This window comes from Gadus macrocephalus, chromosome 1 (genome assembly GCF_031168955.1).
Source record: "Gadus macrocephalus chromosome 1, ASM3116895v1".
Lineage (NCBI taxonomy): Eukaryota > Metazoa > Chordata > Actinopteri > Gadiformes > Gadidae > Gadus > Gadus macrocephalus.
In genome coordinates, this window is record NC_082382.1 from 24,081,417 (window position 1) to 24,104,263 (window position 22,847).

A 22,847-nucleotide genomic window follows, 5' to 3' on the forward strand; every position below is an offset into this window, starting at 1 on the left:
AGACAAATCGTGTTTGACAATTGTAAAAATATTAACGTTCCAAAACACAAATACTTGATCGGTCAAGTTTACAACTTAGGAACACACTAATCCTTCCTTCTGGGAATGGGAGGAACTGGGTGGACGCATACTGCACTGGGAGTTAAAAAATGGCACTTGATGTAATCCCTTCTGGTAATTAATGTACAGACTATGTTGTACGTCCTTGCACTTAAAAATAGCACTTAGCATTGTGTAGCATCTTATCCTAGCTATCTTTGTAAACAGGGAATGGGTTAACCTAACTAAGTGCTTGGCACTTGGGTCAACAAACATCCTTATTCTACGACCATCCTTACTGTACCGACCGATATATTGTTTCTCTTCTGACAAATGTAATTATTGTAAGTCGCTTAAAAGAGTCTGTTAAATGCCCTTAATGTAAACGTCCTCCTTCTCTAAACTAGGGATGCACCGAATGTTCAGGGCCGAAAATGGCCCAAAACATACTGTTCGGTTTCGGCCATAATACACAAATAAACATTTTTATTTATTTATAAAAAAATAAAAAGTTTTACTCATTAATTTAAAGGTACATTGTTCTTAAATTCTTGCTATAATGTCTGCTGGAATGTTAGAAAACGTTCAAATAAATATTTTCTATCAAATTTGTAATTGATTTTTTTTATAGAAAAGCAAGACAAAGTTAATAAAGGACATTTAATTGTTTGATTTATGCAATGGTGAAAGATTAATGCAAAATGAATGAAAAACATCAAAAGCCACATTCTGGTTTCGGTTTCGGCCTTCGGCCAACTGTTTCAGTGTATTCGGTTTCGGTTTCGGCCAAGAATTTTCATTTCGGTGCATCCCTACTCTAAACCTTGGCGCTGCCCAGGTAGATGGTGAGCTCTGAGCGGTGCACCGGGGCTGGAGGCGCTGCTGCCTTGCTCTGGGTCTCAGACCAGCGCTTCCACCACTCCCCGAGCTCCGTGGGTCCGGTCAGCCGCCTCTCCTTTATCTGCTCTGGGGGCACTGGAGCGTGAGGCTGGCTGGGCGTCTCCTTCCTGCCCGTATCTCCGCCGCCCGACGCCTCAGACGTTTCCACTGCGAGGCCGATCTCTGTGACTCCTTTTCCCCGGGTCCCACGGTCCTCCCCCTCCCCCACCGTCTTCTGGACGGGCGGCGTCGCCCCAGCGGTGAAGGCCAGCCGCTGCATCCTGCGCCGGTACTCCTCTAGTTCGGCCTTGCACTGCCGGGCTTTCTCCCGCAGCTCCAGGAACTGGGTCTGGATGTCCCCCTCAAAGCCCAGCTCCGCCTGCAGCTGCTGCTCCCAGAACAGCACCTCCTCCCTCTCCTCCTCCTGTTCTTGGGACGACCGCCGGCTGTCCGGCCGGGCCGGTCCCTCCGTCTGCTGGCCCTCCAGCTCCTGGATCTGCCGGTCCACCGACGACAGCTGGAGGTCGAGGTCCCGCAGTCGGGAGCCCTGAGACGTGATTTGCTCTCTCAGTTTGATCTTCTCTTCTTCCGCCCTGCTCGCCCTCCCCAGGGTCTGGTCTTTGGACGTTAGGTTCTGGTCTTTGGCCCCTAGGGTCTGGTCTTTGGCCACTAGGGTCTCGTCTTTGGCCCCTGGGTTCTGGTCTTTGGCCCCTAGGGTCTGGTCTTTGGCCCCTGGGGTCTGGTCTTTGGCCCCTAGGGTCTGGTCCTTGGCCCCTAGGGTCTGGTCCTTGGCCCCTGGGGTCTGGTCTTTGGCCCCTGGGGTCTGGTCTTTGGCCCCTAGGGTCTGGTCTTTGCCCCCTAGGGTCTGGTCTTTGGCCCCTAGGGTCTGGTCTTTGGCCCCTGGGGTCTGGTCTTTGGCCCCTGGGTTCTGGTGTTTGGCCCCTAGGGTCTGGTGTTTGGCCCCTAGGAATGACTTCCTGAAGCGCGGTTCATCCGGGCCGTTCTCGGCCGTGCCGCAGCACGACGCTCGGCGCTCCCTGCTCTGTCTCTTCCGCCTCCTGACGCGGCTCAGGAACCCCTCCTGGCCCGAGGCCTCCTGGGACCCGACGGAACCGGAAGCAACCGGAACGTAGCAGACGGAGCCCTCCGGAAGGTTGCCGGTACCCTCCTTCCCGGTCATCTTGTTCCCCTCCGGGTCGCTGACGCAGTAGTGGAGCCGGCCGCGGCCCAGACTCCCCAGCCACCCCCAGGCGTCCATCAGCGTCAACGACTTCCTCTTGGGCCTCTTGACTTCCTCCAGAGGCCCCTCCTCTTCCTCTTCCTGCCGCAGCCGGGACAGCACCGGCAGACTCTGGCGATGGGCGGAGCTGGCGAGCGGGCTGCCGCCCTTCCGGGTCCCGGACCGCGGGTCGGGTCTCCTCCGTCTCAGCGGGGGGGCGGGCGGGTCTCGGGGGTCCGGGGGTCTGCCGCCGGGCGCCGGGTCCCAGAGGAGCGGGGGCCTGTGGTTGAGGAGGAGGGTGAGCTGCACCTCCTTGCCGTGCTCCCCGTACTTGTGCAGGGCCTCCAGGAGCCGCTCTCCGGGGGCCACGCAGCGCTCGAAGTCCTTGAACTTCTCCTGGAGGGTGTAGCGGCCGGGGCGACCTGGAACCACAGAAGAGGTGCTCAGCCTAGGGCCGCCTCGGGATCACACACTGATCAACTACCCCTACCCCCGTAACCTTAACGGTAACCAACCAACCGTAATCCCTGACACGCTTGTAACCTTACCGTAACTAGCCCTTACCCCCTCGCCTTAACTTAGACTAACCCTTACCCAGAACCCTAAACAACTGACAACCCTAACTTGGCAATCACCCTATCCCACTTATACCCCTAACCCATGTAACCTTAAACCTAACTAGCCCCTAACCAAATTATAACCCGAACTTACCCTTACGCCTAGCACCCTCACCCTAACTAACCCTTACCCCTAGCACCCAGACCGGACTAACCCTAGCCCCCTCACCCCGACCCCAACACCCCAGGTATACTCACTGAGGGCTTGGGCCAGAGCGATGACCACCTCCTGGCAGGTGGTGCTGTCCGTGACCCCACAGACCACCCGGGGAACCCCGTCCACATGCACCTTCACCTCCATCCTGCAGCTGGGACCCCCCCCCCACCACAGTTTACATCAGGGGTAGTCGTCTAGACTCTGCATACCCTCCCCCGTCATCATTGTACGTCATACGTCCTGGCACTTTATAGTACTCTTCATCGTGGAGCGTCTTATCCTGGCTATCTTTGTTGTGTACGGGGAATGGGTTAACCTAGCGGCTGTTAGTGCTTGGCACTTGGTTCTATGAAGGTCCTTACTGTACCGTCAGCGATATAGTGTTGCTTCTCCTTCTTCTGACAAATGTCCTTATTGTAAGTCGCTGTGGATAAAAGCGTCTGCTGAGTGCCATGAATGTAAACATAGGGTCGGGAATCATCAGGGGGTCTCCGCGGTAAACCAAGTGGATCACAGCTTGGCCACAAACTATATTTCTATCATTGAGATTCAGCATATGCAGTACATTCCGTCTTCAAGTCAATCGTGTTTGTAAAGCCCTTAAGCACTGTTAGTCTGAGGGCTTCACAGGTCTTTTGTTAACGACCCCTGACCCTAGCCCCCCAAAGTCTGTCTTGTTTGATCGTTAGCATGTTTTCAGACGGGATGGAAGTGGAATACTGTTTTGATGATCAGTATGTTCTTCGACAACTGCATTAATAATGACAATGTAAACATACATTTAGTGGGTCCCTCCGGGATCTCTGATTAAACGCTTTTATCAAAAGCTTTTTTAGGTGAAAGTTAATAATGAGGTGCTAGTTGTCTGGTCAAAAGGGACACTGACAGAAGACACTGGGGGTTTGAACCGTTACCCCACCAGGCTATCCTGCTGTTTGTCTGTGTCTGTCTGTCTGTAGTCCCACACAGGAAGTTGGGCAGACCGCTAAATGTCTGTCATTAACTATCACTGTGATCTGTTCAGAAGACCGTGGGGACAGTAAGGCTAAAGTTAGCCGCTCTAACTTGACCAGTGATGATAGGAACACATGCAAGAATGAAAGAATGAGCGAATAATAAGCAAAGAATTAACAATAGGCAACAGAAAAATAATCCTAATCTGAATCTTACTATATTAATATTTTCTTTCAAAAGCTGTTTGTAATGATGAATCAGGGCCAGGCTATGAATGATAATGCTTGCTTCTTACCAGACAAGATCTGGCACTGTATAGCATTACTCAAAGCTTGATACAAATATAAAGGCCAAAATCCAGATGAAACAAGTAAAAATTACCAAGTAAATACATTAATATTATAATTCTCATTCATATGGAAAAACAACAACTAACGATAATCATATGTGATTTCAGGAGTTATGTAGCTGTTGAGACAGATCTTCTAAATTCCTACTTTAATTTAAACAAAAAAATGAAATGACTTACCGGCTGTTCTCTCAGATAGAGTTGTGCGTTGTCCGGTCGGAACACAATTAACACTTATTTACATTCCTGAAGACGTAGACTAGAAACAGTTTATGGACACACCCCTGTGTGTGTGTGTGTGTGTGTGTGTGTGTGTGTGTGTGTGTGTGTGTGTGTGTGTGTGTGTGTGTGTGTGTGTGTGTGTGTGTGCACGCGGCACTTTTCTGCTTAAATACTTTTTCATAGATGTTTTTCAGGGAAATGCAAGCTGTAGGTGTCTGTTGGTTTTATGAAGTTGCACTGTAACTTAGATTAAGCAGGAGTTTAATTAAGGTTTTGAACATTTGAATAATGTTTAAATTGATTAATACAACACAAAATACTTTACAAATAACTTTTGTGTTGTATTATTTTCTAAGAATAAAGAAAATATCATTGATTCAATATCTGGTTGCGGCATCTAGCATGTACTAATTTAACTTTGAATTTGGGTCTCTGGTTTATTTAAGAAAATAATAAACTTCCATGAAAAATATCAGGCATGCTTTCAATCCCCTGCAGTAATGTTGGTCGTCCACAAGAGGGCGCCAAATATATACCGCTCCCCGCCAGAAATGCAGCGAACACCTGACGGGCGGTCGGACTGCGGAGGGAATGGAAGCCCGACAGGTCTACCGCACTCCTCATAGATCCATCAATCCAACTGGGGAATAGAGTCCTCCAGAGCTCGGAGAGATTTAAAAGTTATGGAGGCTGCAATCAACCAATAATTTGGGATTGAGGCGAGGGGGAGAGATTTAGATGTTATGGAGGCTGCAATCAAGCAACTGTTGAGGCTGAAGTGCCGGTGAGAGGCAGCACCTGCCGTGTGATGTAACCTGTAACCTGACAGCAAACCTCCGTCTGCCAAGGGCCGAGAAAATAAGATCCGTTATTTGAGAGAGGCGACCGCTTAACGCATCTCCGAAAGTCCAGACCCTGACCCAGTCCACACATGTAGACCACGTAACAGAGAGACCCTGCAGAAAGATCCTGGTCTAAACCCTGAACCCAGTCTAGACCACTGGACAAAGGGGCCCGGGAGAGACCCTGTGGCCCTCACAGAACCGTGTGGCCCTCACAGAACCGTGTGGCCCTCACAGAACCATGGAACGGTGGAACACTACGAGTGGAGGAGAGGGAGGACAAGTTGAGGGGATGAAGTTCAACATCAATGTCTGCAACACAACTTGGTCAACAACAGAACTAGGTCTTCAACACAACTAGGTCACCAACACAACTACAGTCCCTCCAGAGAAACGCGATTATGCAATTGCATAATTCAACGCATAATCAGCCAAAGTCCTCATAATAATGCGGGGGGCATTTTTTCAAATATGCCGCACTTTCACCGCATAAATTGCAGATTTCCGTGCAAAATATGCGGGGCTTGCATGATTTCATAAACTCTCATTTTCGTTGCAAAAAAGTCACATATATCTTAGCAGAAAGTTGAAAAATTTTGTATTTACTTCACACCACAGCAGCCAAGTTCCCGAAATTTCATCGCATAAATATGCCGCATATTTCATCGCATTTTTTAAGAAAACGTGCCGCATAATCAAGGATTTTTAGCCGGAACTAGGTTAGCTAGGTCGCCAACACAACTAGGTCAACACAACTAAATGTAGGTAAACACAATTAGGTCTATGACACAACTAGGCCTACAACACAACTAAGTTAACACAACTAGGTCCAAAACTAGGCCTACAACACAACTAGGTCAACAACATAACTAGGAAAACACAAAAAGGTCAACCGCACAACTAGGTCAACAACACAACTGCATCCACAACACAACTAGGTCTAAAATACAACTTAGGTCAACACAACTAGGTCCACAACACAATCCGGGTCCACAACACAACTAGGTCTACGACACAACTAGGCCTACAACACAACTAAGTCAACACAACAAGGTCTACAACACAACTAGGCCTACAACTGGTACAACACAACTAGATCTCGAACACAACTAGGTCAACACAACTAGGCCTAGGCTACAGCACAACCATGTCCGTTTCCTGTCCATTTGTTCACACGTGCCTGAACTAGATGTTGTTCTGCCTGAGTCTACGGTTGTGTCACAGAACCGTACACTCGGAGCAGGTGTCCCCCAGTTGATCGCTGACATTTGGGATCCGATTCCCCTCGAATGGGCACCCCAGTCCGGGGCGCTGCTGTTGCCGTGGCAGCGGTGGCAGTTGGGGGGGGGGGTAATACACACGTAGGCCTAAATTAATACACAAAGATGCACCTTGGCTCCAGTTAGTTTTACATAATACAGTGAGCTGACCAGTTAGATTTACATCATGCAATGAGCCAACAGACAAACACATGGTAACTTTACATAACAGCTACTGCCTGCTCCTCATATCAGTCAGTCAAGGGGCTCCGTGTGCTCCTAAAATAGAGCCGGACGGCAGCACACGGCTGGCCCGTCCTCCGGTATCCAGGACGGGGGTCTAGTTTCACGGGAGGGGGGAGAGGGGGTCTTATACGTCCAGTTAAGTTAGACACAGAGAGCCCCCACACGGAGAGCCCCCCACACTACCGCCTCAGCGTCCACAGCAGCCGTACCTGTTGCCTCCTTGCTCTGTAGTCCCCTGGGAGTGTGATCCGGACCTCCGCCGCCATGCCGAAAGTACTCCTTCCCGGTGAGTATCGACAGGAGTCGAGTCTGCAGTCGGGACTCTGGGTGGTGGGAAAACATGATCTCACGCCGAAAAGTTTAATCGAGGAATGGTGAAGTTTCTCAAGACCGGTCGCACAACGATCAGACACTGAGGGGAGGTGGCAGAGATAAATAATATTAAAAAAATAGCCTAAATATGTCCTCACGCATTTGGGTCATTGTCACACTGTATTTATTTTTAAACCACATCGCTCCTGAATGAATGAAAATACGGTATGGGATAAATAACAGCGTTAAGAATTTGACGAAAACATCCATTTGGATTCGCCCAAGTTTCTTAACACCATAATAATATAGACGCCCCGTGATTTCCATATGATTGTATGGGGTGACAGACGCTCCTATGCTACAAGTGAAAGCAGAGGTGCATGCTCCCCGTCCACATTCCCACTGTGGGCACGGAGGATTCTCCGGATGCATTCTCCCATCACCCTTTGCAGTCTCTGCCCAACACAGTCGAACCACCACTAAGATGGGGGGAATTATAGGTCCGGAAAGACAAACTCTCTATCCATCATTCTCTAGTTTTTTATAATTACGTGGGTCTGAACTTTAACTTTTTGAACTAGTTCCACCTGCTGGGTTTCGTAGAAGCAGAACTTACTGGTTATTATGGAGGGGGAAAAAGGGATGGACTTTTCTTATTGGTATAGGCTAACAGACATACAGGTGACCTTGCGTGTCTTGAAAGGCGCCTCTAAATTAAATGTATTATTATTATTATTATACATATGGATTTGTAGTAGGCTTAATGATATATATATATTTTTTAACCTTCTTCATTGTGAGGCATTGGGAATATTATGTATAAATCCGTTTGAAGTGTTCTTCAAACCGATACATTTCTAAAACCAAAGTAAGTTAGTGGGGTACTGGGGTACTAAACCGAAGTGTAACTAACCTAATGGTTCTCTGCTGGTCAGTGAAATAGTAGACGGGTCGGCCCATTAAATCCTGGTGTGGGGGGTGTGGGTGTGGAACCCCTACAGGGACTTGGAATGGCGTGTTTCAGACTGGGTATCATCGCACACTTGCATCAAATACCTAGGCCTACATTCAAAGGTATTACAGTTAAAGCAGAGACGTAATCCAACTCTTTTGATTCTATCAATTCAACCATATATTAAAAGCAATAATACTAAATGCCAGCTCGACCGATGTTGTTATTTTGTCCGGAGAAATGCTTTGGAAGTGCGAGGCAGTTGGGAATCCTAACTCCAGCGTGGGGCGCATTCACCGCCTGCCGATGTCCGACGGGTATTTTGATACGATCGTAGGGGCGCCCCTCCTCCGCGCGCCGATAGACTGCCTCGGGACCTTTGGCAAGGCACGTTTGGTTCCGTTAATGTGTCATCGGTCTGTCAACAACGTTTACATTTAGGGTTTCGTCACGCTTTGTGAAGCTTCCGACAATTGAAATTGGAGAAGATTGACTTGGAGAGATTTTCCTTTGATTTCTAGCAACGGGCAGACAGACAGACAGACGGACAGACGGAGAGAGAGACGGGCAGACAGACGGAGAGAGAGGCGGGCAGACAGACGGAGAGAGAGACGGGCAGACAGACAGAGAGAGAGAGAGATGGGCAGACAGACAGAGAGAGACAGATGGACAGACAGTTAGAGAGAGACAGATGGACAGACAGACAGACAGAAGGAGTTTAGTGGGCGTTTTGCTCCTCGGAGTTTGCTGGTTGGAACCCTGCTATACGTGTGGGTACATGCAGGATCGTCAGACGATGGGGGGGTTTGTCCACATGTATCCCAGCTGTATAGTTCTCTGTTTAAGAGGGATTGAATCACACAATCTGACGTTCCATAAAATCATCTTTGTGCTTCTCGACCGAAACGCTTTGAACAGCGGTGAAATAATCTCTGCATGCGGCCAAAAAAAGCTACCATGGTTTGATCCAAACCACTGACTCTAGATCTACACTAGACTAGTATCTTAGTAGACTACAGATCTATAGAACTATAAATGGGTTTTGAATCAATCTTCTGCTGGTACTCATGTATTTTTTCCCATCTCACAAATTGTCAAATTACAGCATTATTACCGGCCAGCGTCTACTCCTATATCTTCCATCAGATATCCTCCATAAACATTCACTTGCATGCATTCATTTCCATGTTGCAAGTTTAGTGACAGAGTTAACTATTTCTTTCACTAAACATTACTTGATTTAACTTGACTAAATATTTTTATTAAAACGGTCATACTTAATATTATACATAATATTATATTTTGGTTTTCTGTTACATCTCTAATTGATCTCTCAACTATGCTAACTAATGTTAGCGCTGCTAATCTCCTTCTTTCCCTAACCTAACCATGTGTTTTCTCTCGGCCTGGGTTTTCCTCCCTTGCTGGGGATTTCATAATCAGGTGGTCAGCAGAGTAAGTATTTAGAGGTACTGCAGGAACCTCAAACATACTGTAGTTGCTCGCTTGCATTTCCTCAACTCTGAAGGCCTTCCTTCAAGTGCTCGTGCAGTTACCTTGATGTGGTTGTGTTTTGTTGGCTTACAGCGGTGAATAATGAAAGAGGCCGATAAATGAGTCGATTGCGTGGCGGCCATTGGTCAATGACTGACAAAGTTCTCCTGGTTCTATCCTGGCTATTGAAGGAACTGTCTCATGACCAATGGAGTCAAAGCTCTTACTTGTAGACCTACTCTTTCTGTGTCCTACATCACCATAGTGTAGAATAGTGTCATGTTTGTACATGCATGCAACATGCTTCTGTAGAAAATACACATACTCCCAAGCTTGGTTGTGTATGTGCAGCATGCTTTGAGTAGCATATTCCTCAATGCAAAGATGTTGTTTGAGGCATCAGAGTTGCTTAAAGGGGACATATTATACCACCAGGTGTGAGTGTGATGAGCCTGCCCCATGTGACATCACTCGTTTCCACCCAGATCTGTGCTGGATAGATTCGTCTACCAGCCTACCCAGTGGACTGAAGTCGACGTTGCTCATCTATCCAGCACAGATCTAGGTGGACACGCCCACTCGTGATGTCACATGGGGCAGATTTTCGAAACGGCTTGTAAGGCTAATCACACTCACGCCGGGTGGTATGATATGTCCCCTTTAAAGGACCCCTATTGATTACCAGTGGGGAGTCTTGATCGGCCAGAACATCTCCCCTCTAATGACATCACAAGTGGGAGGCTCCGCCCAGAATTGTGGTGCTAGATCCGGGGGGGGGGGGGCAGTCCAATGAGGCTGGGGGGAGGAGCTACGTTTTGAAATGGCTTGTGTTGGACAATGAACACCAACAGTGGTGATCATTGGTGGAAAATGCACGTTGTGTCACAACGTTTTTGTTCTCTGTTTCCTTGAGGGAGAAACGTCCCATTCGGCTATTTTCTTATACTGCTTCATACAATGAGTCGTCAAAAGGATTGTGCAAAAGGACCTTCTGCCTTTCCGCAATTCAGGCGTTTGCCATTTGCGGTCTGCAACACGGAATTTGTGTTGCAGACACAAATTCCCACAATTCCTTGTAGGAAGCAGTACCGGCATGTATTATTAAAGGGGACCCATTATATCAGCAGGTGTGAGTGTGATTAGCCGTTACAAGCCGTTTGAATTGGCTTGTAACGGCTAAACACCCTCACACCTGGTGGTATAATATGTCACCTTTAAATAGCTGAGAGCGACGTTTGTCCTTTAAACATGTCAGACGGCCATTAGCGCAGGTAACATCGCTAGAAATAAGACGCTGTTAGCCGCTAATGGCCTTAGCGAGCTCGCTAGCTAGCTGGGGAAGCTCTGATTTTGTGTAAAGCGCTCACGTGGCGCGCGTCTCTCCCCTCAGAGACCGACGACAAGATGCGGGCCTTCGCAGAACAGGTCTTTGCCTCGGACGCCAGGGACGAGAACGTGAGGGACGAGATCTCCATGTTCGACATCGCCGACGACTGTCCCATCCTGCACCAGGAGCAGGCCATGCACCTGGACCGGGACGAGGACGAGGAGAAGCGGTGGGTGGCACAAGAAGCCAGTTTGAGGCTGTTTTGTTTTTTTCAGGGGGGGGGGGGGGCTTTGTTGTTGTTTTACTTTTTGCTCGTGGGATTTAATTCTTTCTTTGAAATTGGCTTTATTCGAACTGTGTTTGTGTGTGTGTCTATGTACATGTGTGTGTGTGTGTTTGTCTATGCACATGTGTGTGTGCATTTGTGTGTGTGTCTATGTACATGTGTGTGTGCGTGTGTGGATGTCTATGCACATGTGTGTGTGTTTGTGTGTGTGTGTCAATGTGTCTGTGAGTGTGTGTCCATCCATATGTGTGTGTGTCTATTTACGTGAGTTTGTGTGCACTTGTGTGCGTGTGTGTGTCTGTCTGTGTGTCTATGTACATATGTGTGTGTGTGTGTGTGTTTATGCACATGTGTGTGTGTGTGTGTGTGTGTGTGTGTGTGTGTCTATGCACATGTGTGTGTGTGTGTGTGTGTGTGTGTGTGTGTGTGTGTGTGTGTGTGTGTGTGTGTGTGTGTGTGTGTGCGTGTGTGTGCAGTAAGAAGAGGCGCCAGCGGTGCCGCACCATGGGGGTCCCGGTGGCCTGCTCCTCCCTCTCCTCCGTGGCCCCGGTGGTGGAGGTGGAGGTGGAGACCCCCACCTACCTGGAGGTGCCCGACTTCCAGAGGGTGGCCATCATCGGGGACTACGCCTCCGGGGTACGCAGCCTCCGCCGGTTGTTGTGTTGTTGTTGTGTTGTGGTTTGTTGTTGTCATTGTTTGTTTGGGTTTGTTGTCGTTTATTGTGTTTGATGTTGTGTTGTGTTTGTTGTTGTTTGTTATCATTGTTTGTTTGTTTGTTTGTTTTTTTGTTGTGTTTTGTTTGTCGGCGTTTGTTATCATTGTTTGTTGGGATTTGTTGTCGTATTTTCTTTGTTTTGTTGCTGTTTGTTGTTATTTGTTATTGTTTGTTGTCTATTATGGTTTGTTGTTGTTTATTCAAAAACCATCAACCAGGGAAGAGGTGTGTGACATCGGACATTAATGCACAGGTTGAGCTGAGGTAGGGTAAGCTGTGATTCATCAATCCCAGACAGGGAGTCAGTGAATCGATGGCCACATTGGGGTGTTAGCTTGATATACGTTCTCTGATCAATCACTCAATCGATAAAACACATTTTAGAACACTGCGACACAAAGTGCATATCAAGGGAAACCAGAACCGGACATTTAAAATAAAGAACAAAAAATAAATAAATAGTTTAACTTCAATTGAAAACAAAAAGTACACGCTCCTTGTTTAAATAAAGCAAAAATAACATGGTATGAAGACATGCCTGCCTCTCATGTGTGTTATTCTATGTATCCTGAAGCCTGGTCCACAAGCTAAGACCTGGTCCTGGGGCCTACTGAAGCCCGGTCCACAGGCTAAGACCTGGTCCTGGGGCCTACTGAAGCCCGGTCCAGAGGCTAAGACCTGGTCCTGGGGCCTACTGAAGCCCGGTCCACAGGCTAAGACCTGGTCCTGGGGCCTACTGAAGCCCGGTCCACAGGCTAAGACCTGGTCCTGGGGCCTACTGAAGCCCGGTCCACAGGCTAAGACCTGGTCCTGGGGCCTACTGAAGCCCGGTCCAGAGGCTAAGACCTGGTCCTGGGACGGGGTGCCAAGCTGCCCCCCCCCCGGTGTTGTCCCCCCAACAGGAATAGAGAGCAATAAACTCCCTGGGCTTACTGCGGGTTCGAATCCCAGCAGGTGGGGTTTTGGGTTTCACCGAGGCGTGGTTGATATTTACAGAGCGCCCTGTGCTCTGTACACACAAACTCCGGTTTCCCGGGCCACGCTGGGCGCCCCCCCCCCCCCACAACGCAGACACGTCGTTCAAACGAAGCTCCCGTCCACGATTAACGTGAATCGCTCCGCGGAGTTTCACCTGTGGAGACGAGACTGTGGAGAGCCCAGGAGCAGAGGAGAAGATGGAGGAGAATAGCATTTTACTAATTAATGACTTAATTAATTTACAAATGAATGACTTAATTGTACTAATTAATGAATTAACTCAACCGAACGGAGCAGGACCAAAGCTGCCCATTCATTACAATGATATTCATTATCAGTCACGGAAGGGGTTTGAAAATGAGTCACAATAGCATGAAAAGTCATGATTACGTTTTTTCTAATGGTCGTCGACCTTTGACCCCCCCCCCCCCCAAAACGTGCTTCCTGCTCCATCAGGTGACCATGGACGACTTCGAGCTGTCCTGCAAGGGCCTGTACCGCGCCATGAACATCAGGGAGAAGTACATGAGGCTGGCCTTCCAGCGTTTCCCCAACATCACCTCCCAGTACCTGAGGGAGATGGAGGGCGAGCCCTTCCGTCCTGAGGACCAGGTCCAGCCCGGTAGGTCTCCGCAGCCCGGTAGGTCTCCGCAGCCCGGTAGGTCTCCGCAGCCCGGGACCCAGGTGGGCGGGGGGGGGGGGGGGGGCTTGAGAGAGGACCTACACGGAGGTCCGGTCTGACGCCGGTTGATGCGCTGGTGGCGTCCTGCTGGGTGGGGGTCTGAGGTGGTGCGGGTTAGGCTCCTCCTAGCGGAGCGCCGAGGTGTCTCTGAGCGAGGAGACGCCTCACCCTGACTGCTCCCGACGAGCTCGCTGTCGCCCTGCGTGGGCGACAGCGCCGTCGGTGTGTGAATGTGTTCAGGAATGGGTGGAGGTGAGGCAGTATTGTAAAGCGCCTTGTGTGGGCACAGGTTAGAAAAGCGCTGTATAAATGCAATCCATTTATCCTTTGCTGGCGCACACGCAGTAATCTCTGGATCGATCCTTTGGTCGCCTTAAGAGGTTAGAGGTTAGAAGCCCTGTTTGGGGTTTATTTGCGAGGGTGTCCCGGAGGCGGTGTACGGCCTCTGTCACACCAAATTTGTACCGGGTGCCAAATTTGTACCGGGTACATCATCCTCACGTAATCCATTCCAAACCTGCCTGGCAACAGACGATCGCGTCGAATGACGTAGGAAGGTTCAAGAACATTCGCAAACTCGTTCATTGAGCGCGACAAGACAGATAACACTTTTTTTACAAATTCGATTAAACAATTAAATGCAATACAAATATAAAGTAAAAACAAGTGTTATCTAGCGATCCGTTATCTGTATAATGTTATTTCGTCTTTGGCAACATGAGCATGAATGTTTTTCAAAACCTGCTTTATACACTCAGTTTACTAGCTAAATTCGATTAAACAATTACGTACAATACAAATATAAAGTAAAAACAAGTGTTATCTAGCGATCCGTTATCTGTATTATGTTATTTCGTCTTTGGCAACATGAGCGGGAATGTTTTCTGAAACCTGCCCGGCAACGGACAACCCCTTACGTAATCTGTTGTTCGTTGCCTGGCAACGGACAACAGATTACGTACCCGGTACAAATTTGGCAGCCGGTAAGAATTTGGTGTGACACCTCTACGCCACACCTCTTCGTCTGTCGGGGTCACCTCAACCTCGTCCATGACCTCACGGTGACGTCCCCCCCTCCCCCCCGCAGTCTTCACCTCCCCTCCCAAGAAGGGCGAGGACCCCTTCGACGTGAACGCTCTGCCCAAGAACCTGGGCTACGTGGCGCGCATGAAGGACGGCGTGATCTACGTGTACGACGACCAGGCGGCGGCCGACAAGGGCCAGCCGCGCGCCCTGCCCTGCACCGACTACGACACCTTCATCGACGACATGAACTTCCTCATCGCCCTGATCGCCCAAGGCCCCACGTAAGGCGGCCCGCAGGGGGGAGAGTGTGGGGTATAGTCTGGGACATGTTTGTTGTTGTTTGTGTTTTTTTTTTTTTTTTTGTGTTTTGTTTGTTTGTGTTTTTGTTATTGTTTTTTGTTTGTTGTTGGGTTTTGTTTGTTGTTGTTTGTTATCATTGTTTGTTTTGGGTTTGGTTTTTGTTGTTGTTTGTTTTGTTGCTGTTTGTTGTTTGTTGTTGTTTATTCACGCCGTAAGGATACTATCTGTTACTCTTTGTACGTTCAATCGTATTATCACGTGAAAGACTTTGTAACACTTGTTATAAAACGTGTAACGTGTTTATAACATCACCTAGTATATGACAATACGTTAGGTGAAAACGTCACCCTGTCATTTCTGGTTTGTAGAAAGACCTACACTCACCGTCGGCTGAAGTTCCTCATGTCCAAGTTCAACGTCCACGAGATGCTGAACGAGATGGAGGAGCTGAAGGAGCTGAAGAACAACCCGCACAGGGACTTCTACAACTGTAGGAAGGTAACAGAGTCACGCTGTAACAACAGAACCTACATGTAACTCTGTTACAGCAGAACCAACATGTAACTCTGTTACAGCAGAACCTACATGTAACTCTGTTACAGCAGAAAGTACATGTTACAACAGAACCTACAGGTTACAACAGAACATGTATGTTACAACAGAACGTACATGTTACAGCAGAACGTACATGTTACAACAGAACGTACATGTTACAACAGAACGTACATGTTACAACAGAACATACATGTTACAACAGAACGTACAGGTTACAACAGAACGTACAGGTTACAACAGAACGTACATGTTACAACAGAACATACATGTTACAACAGAACGTACAGGTTACAACAGAACGTACAGGTTACAACAGAACGTACATGTTACAACAGAACGTACATGTTACAACAGAACATACATGTTACAACAGAACGTACAGGTTACAACAGAACGTACATGTTACAACAGAACGTACAGGTTACAACAGAACGTACATGTTACAACAGAACGTACCGGTTCCAACAGAATGTCACGCTGTTGCAGCAGAACGTTCTCGGGAGGTAGCTCCAGTGTATAAAACCCGTCCAGGCCTCTGACTCTCTGTGTCCCCCCCCCCCCCCGGCCGGCAGGTGGACACCCACATCCACGCGGCGGCCTGCATGAACCAGAAGCACCTGCTGCGCTTCATCAAGCACTCGTACCGCGTGGACGCCGAGCGCGTGGTGCGGCAGGTGGACGGGAAGGACGTGACCCTGAAGGAGCTGTTCCAGGGGCTGAACCTGCACCCCTACGACCTCACCGTGGACTCCCTGGACGTCCACGCCGTACGTCCACCCCCCCAAACTACACGTGTTCCCGTACCGTTCTCTCCTTACCGATACCGGTTCGGATTCCTGTACTTGAGTATCGATACCGATACCGAGTATCGATACCGATCCCGAGTATCGATACCGATCCCGAGTATATACCGATACCGCGTCCACCATTGTAACTATTAACACTGCTGGTTATTATTGAAGGGTTCTCATACGATGACGGCATTGTACAGTCGGTTCACTTACTGTCGACCAATTGTATTTCGGAACAAGATCACTTCAATTTCAAACTCTGTGATTGTAGTCACGTGCCCATGCCTCCATGTTCCGTCGCTCTCTCCTGAAGGGAAGACAAACGTTCCAGCGCTTCGACAAGTTCAACGCCAAGTACAACCCGGTGGGCGCCAGCGAGCTGCGCGACCTGTACATGAAGACGGAGAACCACCTGGACGGGGAGTACTTTGCCACCATCATCAAGGTGAGAGACTCCAGGCTCCTGTATATCATATCATAGATTTAACAATTATTCACCGAAGGGGAAGTGAATAGTGGGGAATGGCCCCCTCGACCTTCGGCGTCCGGGGCTATTCCCCACTATTCACGGAGCCTGAGGTGAATAATAGTTTTATTATATGCTACACGTCAACACTCCAAAAATAAACAAGATAATACTTTTTTGCCGGGATTTGTTTATTTTTATTAGCGGTTTATTTGTTTTTATTAGCTTGGCGAGACGCACGTCACGCAATATCCCGAGTTTGAGATCTCAATCATGGGATACTGCCAAAGATCCCGAGATAGCGAACCAATCAAATTGCGCCATCTTAGGAGGTTCACGTGTAGCATAATATGCTAATATATTATATATACTTTATGAGTATATATATCTCTCTCTCTCTATATATAGAGAGATAGATAACTCTGTATATAATATTATATATATATATATATATATATATAGACCTAATATCAAGAATAATGCTACATTTGATGGTGAAATATTTTTCGTTTTAGTGCCTCCATGTAAGTGAATGGAGGTTTGAAACAAGCTCAACTACCTCAACCCTACCGTTTTAAAAGGGGACATATTATACCAGCAGGTGTGAGTGTGATTAGCCATTACAAGCCGTTCTGAAAATGTGCAGCTTCTGACATCACAGGTGGGAGTGTCCACCTAGATGTAGGGACTACTAGGGAGGTAGGTGATCACACTCACGCCTGGTGGTATAATGTGTCCCCTTTAAAACCACTTTGTATGGATTTGATGGCAGAAATTGTATTTAATTTTTTTTTTTGTGGGTTGCCTTCAACTGAGGCCACCCAGTCAAATATCAGACAATTGATATTAAAAACAAGAAGCTACCCACAGCGCTAGACCATCACACTAACAGAAACCAGTGGGCAGTGTGTCACTTTGAAGCCCTATTCGTCAGACTTTGAAGCCCTATTCGTACCATGTCCGTGGGGGGGCTGCTGCCTGCATGCCCCCTAACCCCCGCAGTGCCTCGGGGCTGTGCGAGCCCAGTGCCTGACCCCCCCCCCCCCCCCCCCCCCGCCTGTCTCCAGGAAGTAGCCAGCGACCTGGAGGATGCCAAGTACCAGTACGCAGAGCCCCGCCTCTCCATCTACGGCTGCAACCCCAGCGAGTGGACCAAGCTGTCGGGCTGGTTCGTCAGACACAAGGTCTTCTCGCCCCAGTTCAAGTGGATGATCCAGGTGCCCCGGATCTAGTAAGTTCACCCCCGTCGCCCCCGTTCGCCTCTCAGACGACTCCCTGCGCAGCTTAGCTCTACAGATATCATTTTGGAGGAAAAAGGAGCAGCAGAGAATTAGAGAATTATTAGAAGTCATTTGTATTTTGGAACTTTGAATAGTCGGAAAGACGGACGGACGGACGGACAGAGACAGACAGAGACTGAAACAAACAGACAGAGAGACAGATAGAGAGACAGAAACAGACAGACAGACAGACAGACAGACAGACAGACAGACAGACAGACATAGAGACGGACAGACGGGGGGGACAGACTGAAACAAACAGACAGAGAGACAGATAGAGAGACAGAAACAGACAGACAGACAGACAGACAGACAGACATAGAGACGGACAGACGGGCGGACAGACTGAAACAAACAGACAGAGATACAGATAGAGAGACAGAGACAGACAGACTGATTGACTGACAGAGACCTACAGACAGACAGACAGACTGATTGACTGACAGAGACCTACAGACAGACAGACAGACAGACAGACAGACAGACAGACAGACAGACAGACAGACAGACAGACAGACAGACAGACTGATTGACTGACAGAGACCTACAGACAGACAGACAGACAGACAGACAGACAGACAGACAGACAGACAGACAGACAGACAGACAGACAGACTGATTGACTGACAGAGACCTACAGACAGACAGACAGACTGATTGACTGACAGAGACCTACAGACAGACAGACAGACAGACAGACAGACAGACAGACAGACAGACAGACAGACAGACAGACAGACAGACTGATTGACTGACAGAGACCTACAGACAGACAGACAGACAGACAGACAGACAGACAGACAGACAGACAGACAGACAGACAGACAGACAGACAGAATGATGTTTATTTATCCCGTAAAGAGAATGTAAACTATGCTTGTGGCAGTGGTTCTTCGAAGTGTTATAAAGCTATCGTATATTACACAGTGTTAGCTTGGTTTTGCCTGAGACGCGCTACGCCATGAGTAGCCCTTCTGAGTGTCTTCCTCCGCTTCCCTCCTCCAGCGACGTCTTCAAGGGCCGGAACTTTGTTCCCCACTTCGGTAAGATGCTGGAGAACATCTTCCTGCCTGTGTTCCAGGCCACCATCGACCCGCACTCCAACCCCGACCTCAGCCTCTTCCTCCAGCACGTGAGCACCGTTCTGTTTGACCCCTGGGAACCATTAGCTGACCGCTCCTATCCAAGACCAAAGCCTTCTGAGGAGGCTGTGAGCCAAAGCAACCCTTAAGGTTATTTTAGTCAGAATCCGTGACATTACAGCTCCACGGTGGAACCTTTCACTCTCTCTCTCACTATGATCTCATTGAAGAACGAGTCGCTACTTTCTCTTTGCGTCAATGTCGCCGTCGTGCCACTAGAGGCCGCTAGTGTTCAAAATAAGAGAGCGTTAAGGAGGTACTCGGCTTCAAGAGGCCGCACAAAAAAAAAATGAACATAAATAATAATAATAATGTGTGTTCTATTTGGCAGTGTAAACATGAACATCAAAAGGTCGCAAGTAGTCACAATTTAGTGAGAAACATGGGCCTCTGCTTCATGCAACCGCTGGCTAATTTCTCCCCACAAAATAAGCACCAGGGGAGGATCAGAGCAGGTAGAGGGGAACCCCAATCAAATATATTCCTCCTGAAACTGACCACATTTTAGTGTTTCTGGATGCACTGCTACGTGTTTTCAGATCTTCTTTTCAACCATTCGTTAATTTTCGCGATTTTCTATTGCCTACCTTCAAAATTTGAAACTTGCTCAGGGTGAAAAGTTCACTTTTTTAATATATATATACTTTTTAAATTTCTGAGTAACCCCCTGCAGTACTCCAAAATACCCCTAGAGGTACGCATACCTCCATTTGAGAACCGCTGCTCTACAGCATCCTTGGGGGAATCCAATACCTGGGGCTTGAACCCAGAACCCCCGGTCACGGAGTGTGTGCACCACCCTGGTCCGTGTGTCTCGGTCTCCTAGGTGACGGGCTTCGACAGCGTGGACGATGAGTCCAAGCACAGCGGCCACATGTTCTGCACCAAGAGCCCCAAGCCCGAGGAGTGGGACATCGCCAAGAACCCGTCCTACACCTACTACATCTACTACATGTACGCCAACATCGCCATGCTCAACCAGCTGCGCCGGTGAGTCCCCCCCCCCCCGTCGCCGTCGCCGTATTCAACAGGTTAACTGGTCCATTGTACTGGGACTGTATAGTACTGTATACCAGTAGCCCTGCTCTGACGTGTGTGTGTGTGTTCCTGTGTGTGTGTGTGTGTGTGTGTGCCTGCTTGTGTGTGTGTGCGTGTATGTGTTTGTGTGTGTGTGTGTGTGTGTGTGTCTGTGTGCGTGCGTTTGTGTGCGTGTGCGTGTGTGTGTGTGTGTGTGCGTGTGTGTGCATTTGCGTCTGCGCGCGCGTGCGTGTGTGTGTTTGTGTGTGTGTGTGTGCGTGCGTGCGTTTGTGTGCGTTTGTGTGCGTATGTCTGTGTGTGTGTGTGTGTGTGTGCGTGTGTATGTGTGTGTGTTGCAGGGAGCGGGGGATGAACACGTTCCTGTTCCGCCCTCACTGCGGAGAGGCGGGAGCTGTCACTCATCTCCTGGCCGCCTTCATGACCGCCGACAACATCGCCCACGGCCTGAACCTCAAGAAGGTGCCCCCCCCCCCCCCTAGAACCTCAAGAAGGTGCCCCCCCCCCAGAACCTCAAGAAGGTGCCCCCCCCCCAGAACCTCAAGAAGGTGCCCCCCCCCCAGAACCTCAAGAAGGTGCCCCCCCCCCCGCCCTAGAACCTCAAGAAGGTGCCCCCCTGCCCTAGAATCCCAAGAAGGTCCCCCCCCCCCTAGAACCTCAACCCCTAGAAGGCCCCCCCCCCCCCCCCCTAGAACCTCAACCCCTAGAAGGTGCCCCCCCCCCCTAGAACCTCAAGAAGGTGCCCCCCGTCCCTCACAGAGCAGGCCTCCACATCCACATCCAGGGCGTTTAGCGGGGTTGTGGGATCCTAAACCTGACCCCTGACCTTTAACCCCGCTCCTACAGAGTCCTATCCTTAACCTGACCCGACCTCTAACCCTGCTCCTAGACTCCTATCTTAAACCTGACCCCTGACCTTTGACCCTGCTCTTACAGAGTCCTGACCCCTGACCTTTCACCCTGCCCCTGCAGCGTCCTATCCTAAACCTGACCCCTGCCCTTTGCCCCTGCAGAGCCCCGTGCTGCAGTACCTGTACTTCCTGGGCCAGATCCCCGTGGCCATGTCCCCCCTCAGCAACAACAGCCTGTTCCTGGAGTACGCCAAGAACCCCCTGCTGGAGTTCCACAAGAAGGGCCTGGTGGTGTCCCTGTCCACCGACGACCCCATGCAGTTCCACTACACCAAGGTCAGAGGTCGACGCCGGGGGTCACGAGCACACACACACACACACAGCACACGGCGGACGTGTAGCTAGTGCGTAAGGTCTGGTGCCGACGCGTTTTGAAAATCTGCGTCTTCGGACGTCACAAGTGGGCGTGTCCACCTCGATATGCGCTGGATAGATCAGTCGACCAGCCTACCCAGTGGACCGTAGCAAACGTTGCTCATCTGTCCGTCACACATCTAGGTGGACACGCACACTTCTGATGTCACAAGAGGCAGATTTTCGGCCTGTAATGGCTAATCACAATCCCACCGGGTGGGATAATATGTCACCTTTAAAACAATGAGTGGGAATGAGTGTCAACAATGTACAGGGGGGGAGGGGTCGCAGCTTGGCTTTTCAGGGCTAAGAAGGGGGTCACGTTCCAGTCGAACCGCTCAGAGCCACTTGAGTGGGTAGAGGCTCTACAGGGGAACGGTGTGTGTGTGTGTGTGTGTGTGTGTGTGTGTGTGTGTGTGTTTGGTCTGACCTCTGACCTCTGGCCCCTGGGTGACCCTGCAGGAGCCCCTGATGGAGGAGTACGCCATCGCCGCACAGGTCTTCAAACTGAGCACGTGCGACATGTGTGAGATCTCCCGGAGCAGCGTGCTGCAGAGCGCCCTGTCGGACGAGGTGATCGCCGTGACAACCGCACCTCAAACACACCCCGTCTCCCGGCTCACCTCCTAATAATAATATAGATAACAAGAGATTGGTCAAGAATAAAAAAGAGAATAAATATATTTATTTAAGAAATCATCGTAGAATTATTCAAATAAAGAAATACATGTATTATTTATATAATCATATAAATTAATAAATAAACTCATATTGTATTATTATCATATATATATAAAGTATTTCCAAAGATCCTATGGTATCTATAAGATCAGGTTTCCCTATGAACACATCTTATGCCGTTGTTATACTCTGACGGAGCCGTTGTATTGACTGTTTCCTCCCGTTCTCCGGCTGCAGGAGAAGACCCACTTCCTGGGGGAGCACTACCTGAAGGAAGGCCCCGAGGGCAACGACATCCGCAAGACCAACGTGGCTCAGATCCGTATGGCGTACCGCTATGAGACGCTCTGCTACGAGCTCAACCTCATCAAGGAGGGCGTCAAGGCCGAGTGAACACAGCACTGTTAAGGCAGTGCCACACCGCAACACCGCACCACAACAAACTCCAACCAGCATCCTCGGAGGAGGAGGAGGATGCTGGTTGGAGTTTGTTCGGTTTGTTCTGGAGTTCGATTATAATTTAAACCAACCAAAGCATGCAATAGGATATGGAAACACAATGTGAAAAAGGTAACAATAAAAATAATAAACCAAAGAATCGATGTTATTTTTATTTTATTTTGCCGCACTCCCAATACTAGAGTTTCCCATCATATGCTATCGTTATTCTAATCGATAATGCCTTTGAATAAAATAACAACTTTGCAATACGATGGCTTATTATAACACAAGCAGCGGCGTGGGAATGATGACTCGTTCAGGTTTGCGGTTCTCTGT

General features: G+C 49.0%; 2 protein-coding genes across 4 annotated transcripts; one reads left to right on the forward strand and one right to left on the reverse strand.

Moving 5' to 3' along the window:
- Positions 1 to 528: 528 nt before the first annotated feature.
- Positions 529 to 4,545, reverse strand: rassf11 (Ras association domain family member 11). Of its 2 annotated transcripts, XM_060053563.1 has the most exons (3): positions 4,395 to 4,545; positions 2,953 to 3,062; positions 529 to 2,559 (listed from the first exon to the last, which is right to left on the reverse strand). In XM_060053563.1, the coding sequence occupies exons 2-3, from the start codon at positions 3,053 to 3,055 to the stop codon at positions 857 to 859; spliced, it is 1,806 nt and encodes a 601-aa protein (XP_059909546.1). In that variant the 5' UTR covers positions 3,056 to 3,062; positions 4,395 to 4,545; the 3' UTR covers positions 529 to 856. The 2 variants fall into 2 exon arrangements, with proteins under 2 accessions (XP_059909546.1, XP_059909539.1); XM_060053556.1 differs by having other exon boundaries at positions 530 to 2,559; positions 2,953 to 4,545.
- A 2,322-nt stretch (positions 4,546 to 6,867) lies between these two features.
- On the forward strand, positions 6,868 to 22,668 carry ampd1 (adenosine monophosphate deaminase 1 (isoform M)). 2 transcript variants are annotated; one of them, XM_060053620.1, is made up of 16 exons: positions 6,868 to 7,069; positions 9,491 to 9,502; positions 10,932 to 11,097; positions 11,631 to 11,790; positions 13,304 to 13,469; positions 14,617 to 14,836; positions 15,224 to 15,353; positions 15,983 to 16,177; positions 16,515 to 16,646; positions 17,735 to 17,898; positions 18,953 to 19,079; positions 19,916 to 20,079; positions 20,466 to 20,586; positions 21,138 to 21,311; positions 21,852 to 21,962; positions 22,308 to 22,668. In XM_060053620.1, exons 1-16 carry the CDS (start codon positions 7,048 to 7,050, stop codon positions 22,461 to 22,463), a joined length of 2,220 nt encoding a protein of 739 aa, XP_059909603.1. In that variant the 5' UTR covers positions 6,868 to 7,047; the 3' UTR covers positions 22,464 to 22,668. The 2 variants fall into 2 exon arrangements, with proteins under 2 accessions (XP_059909603.1, XP_059909608.1); XM_060053625.1 differs by lacking the exon at positions 9,491 to 9,502 and having other exon boundaries at positions 6,869 to 7,069.
- The last annotated feature ends 179 nt before the right edge of the window (positions 22,669 to 22,847 follow it).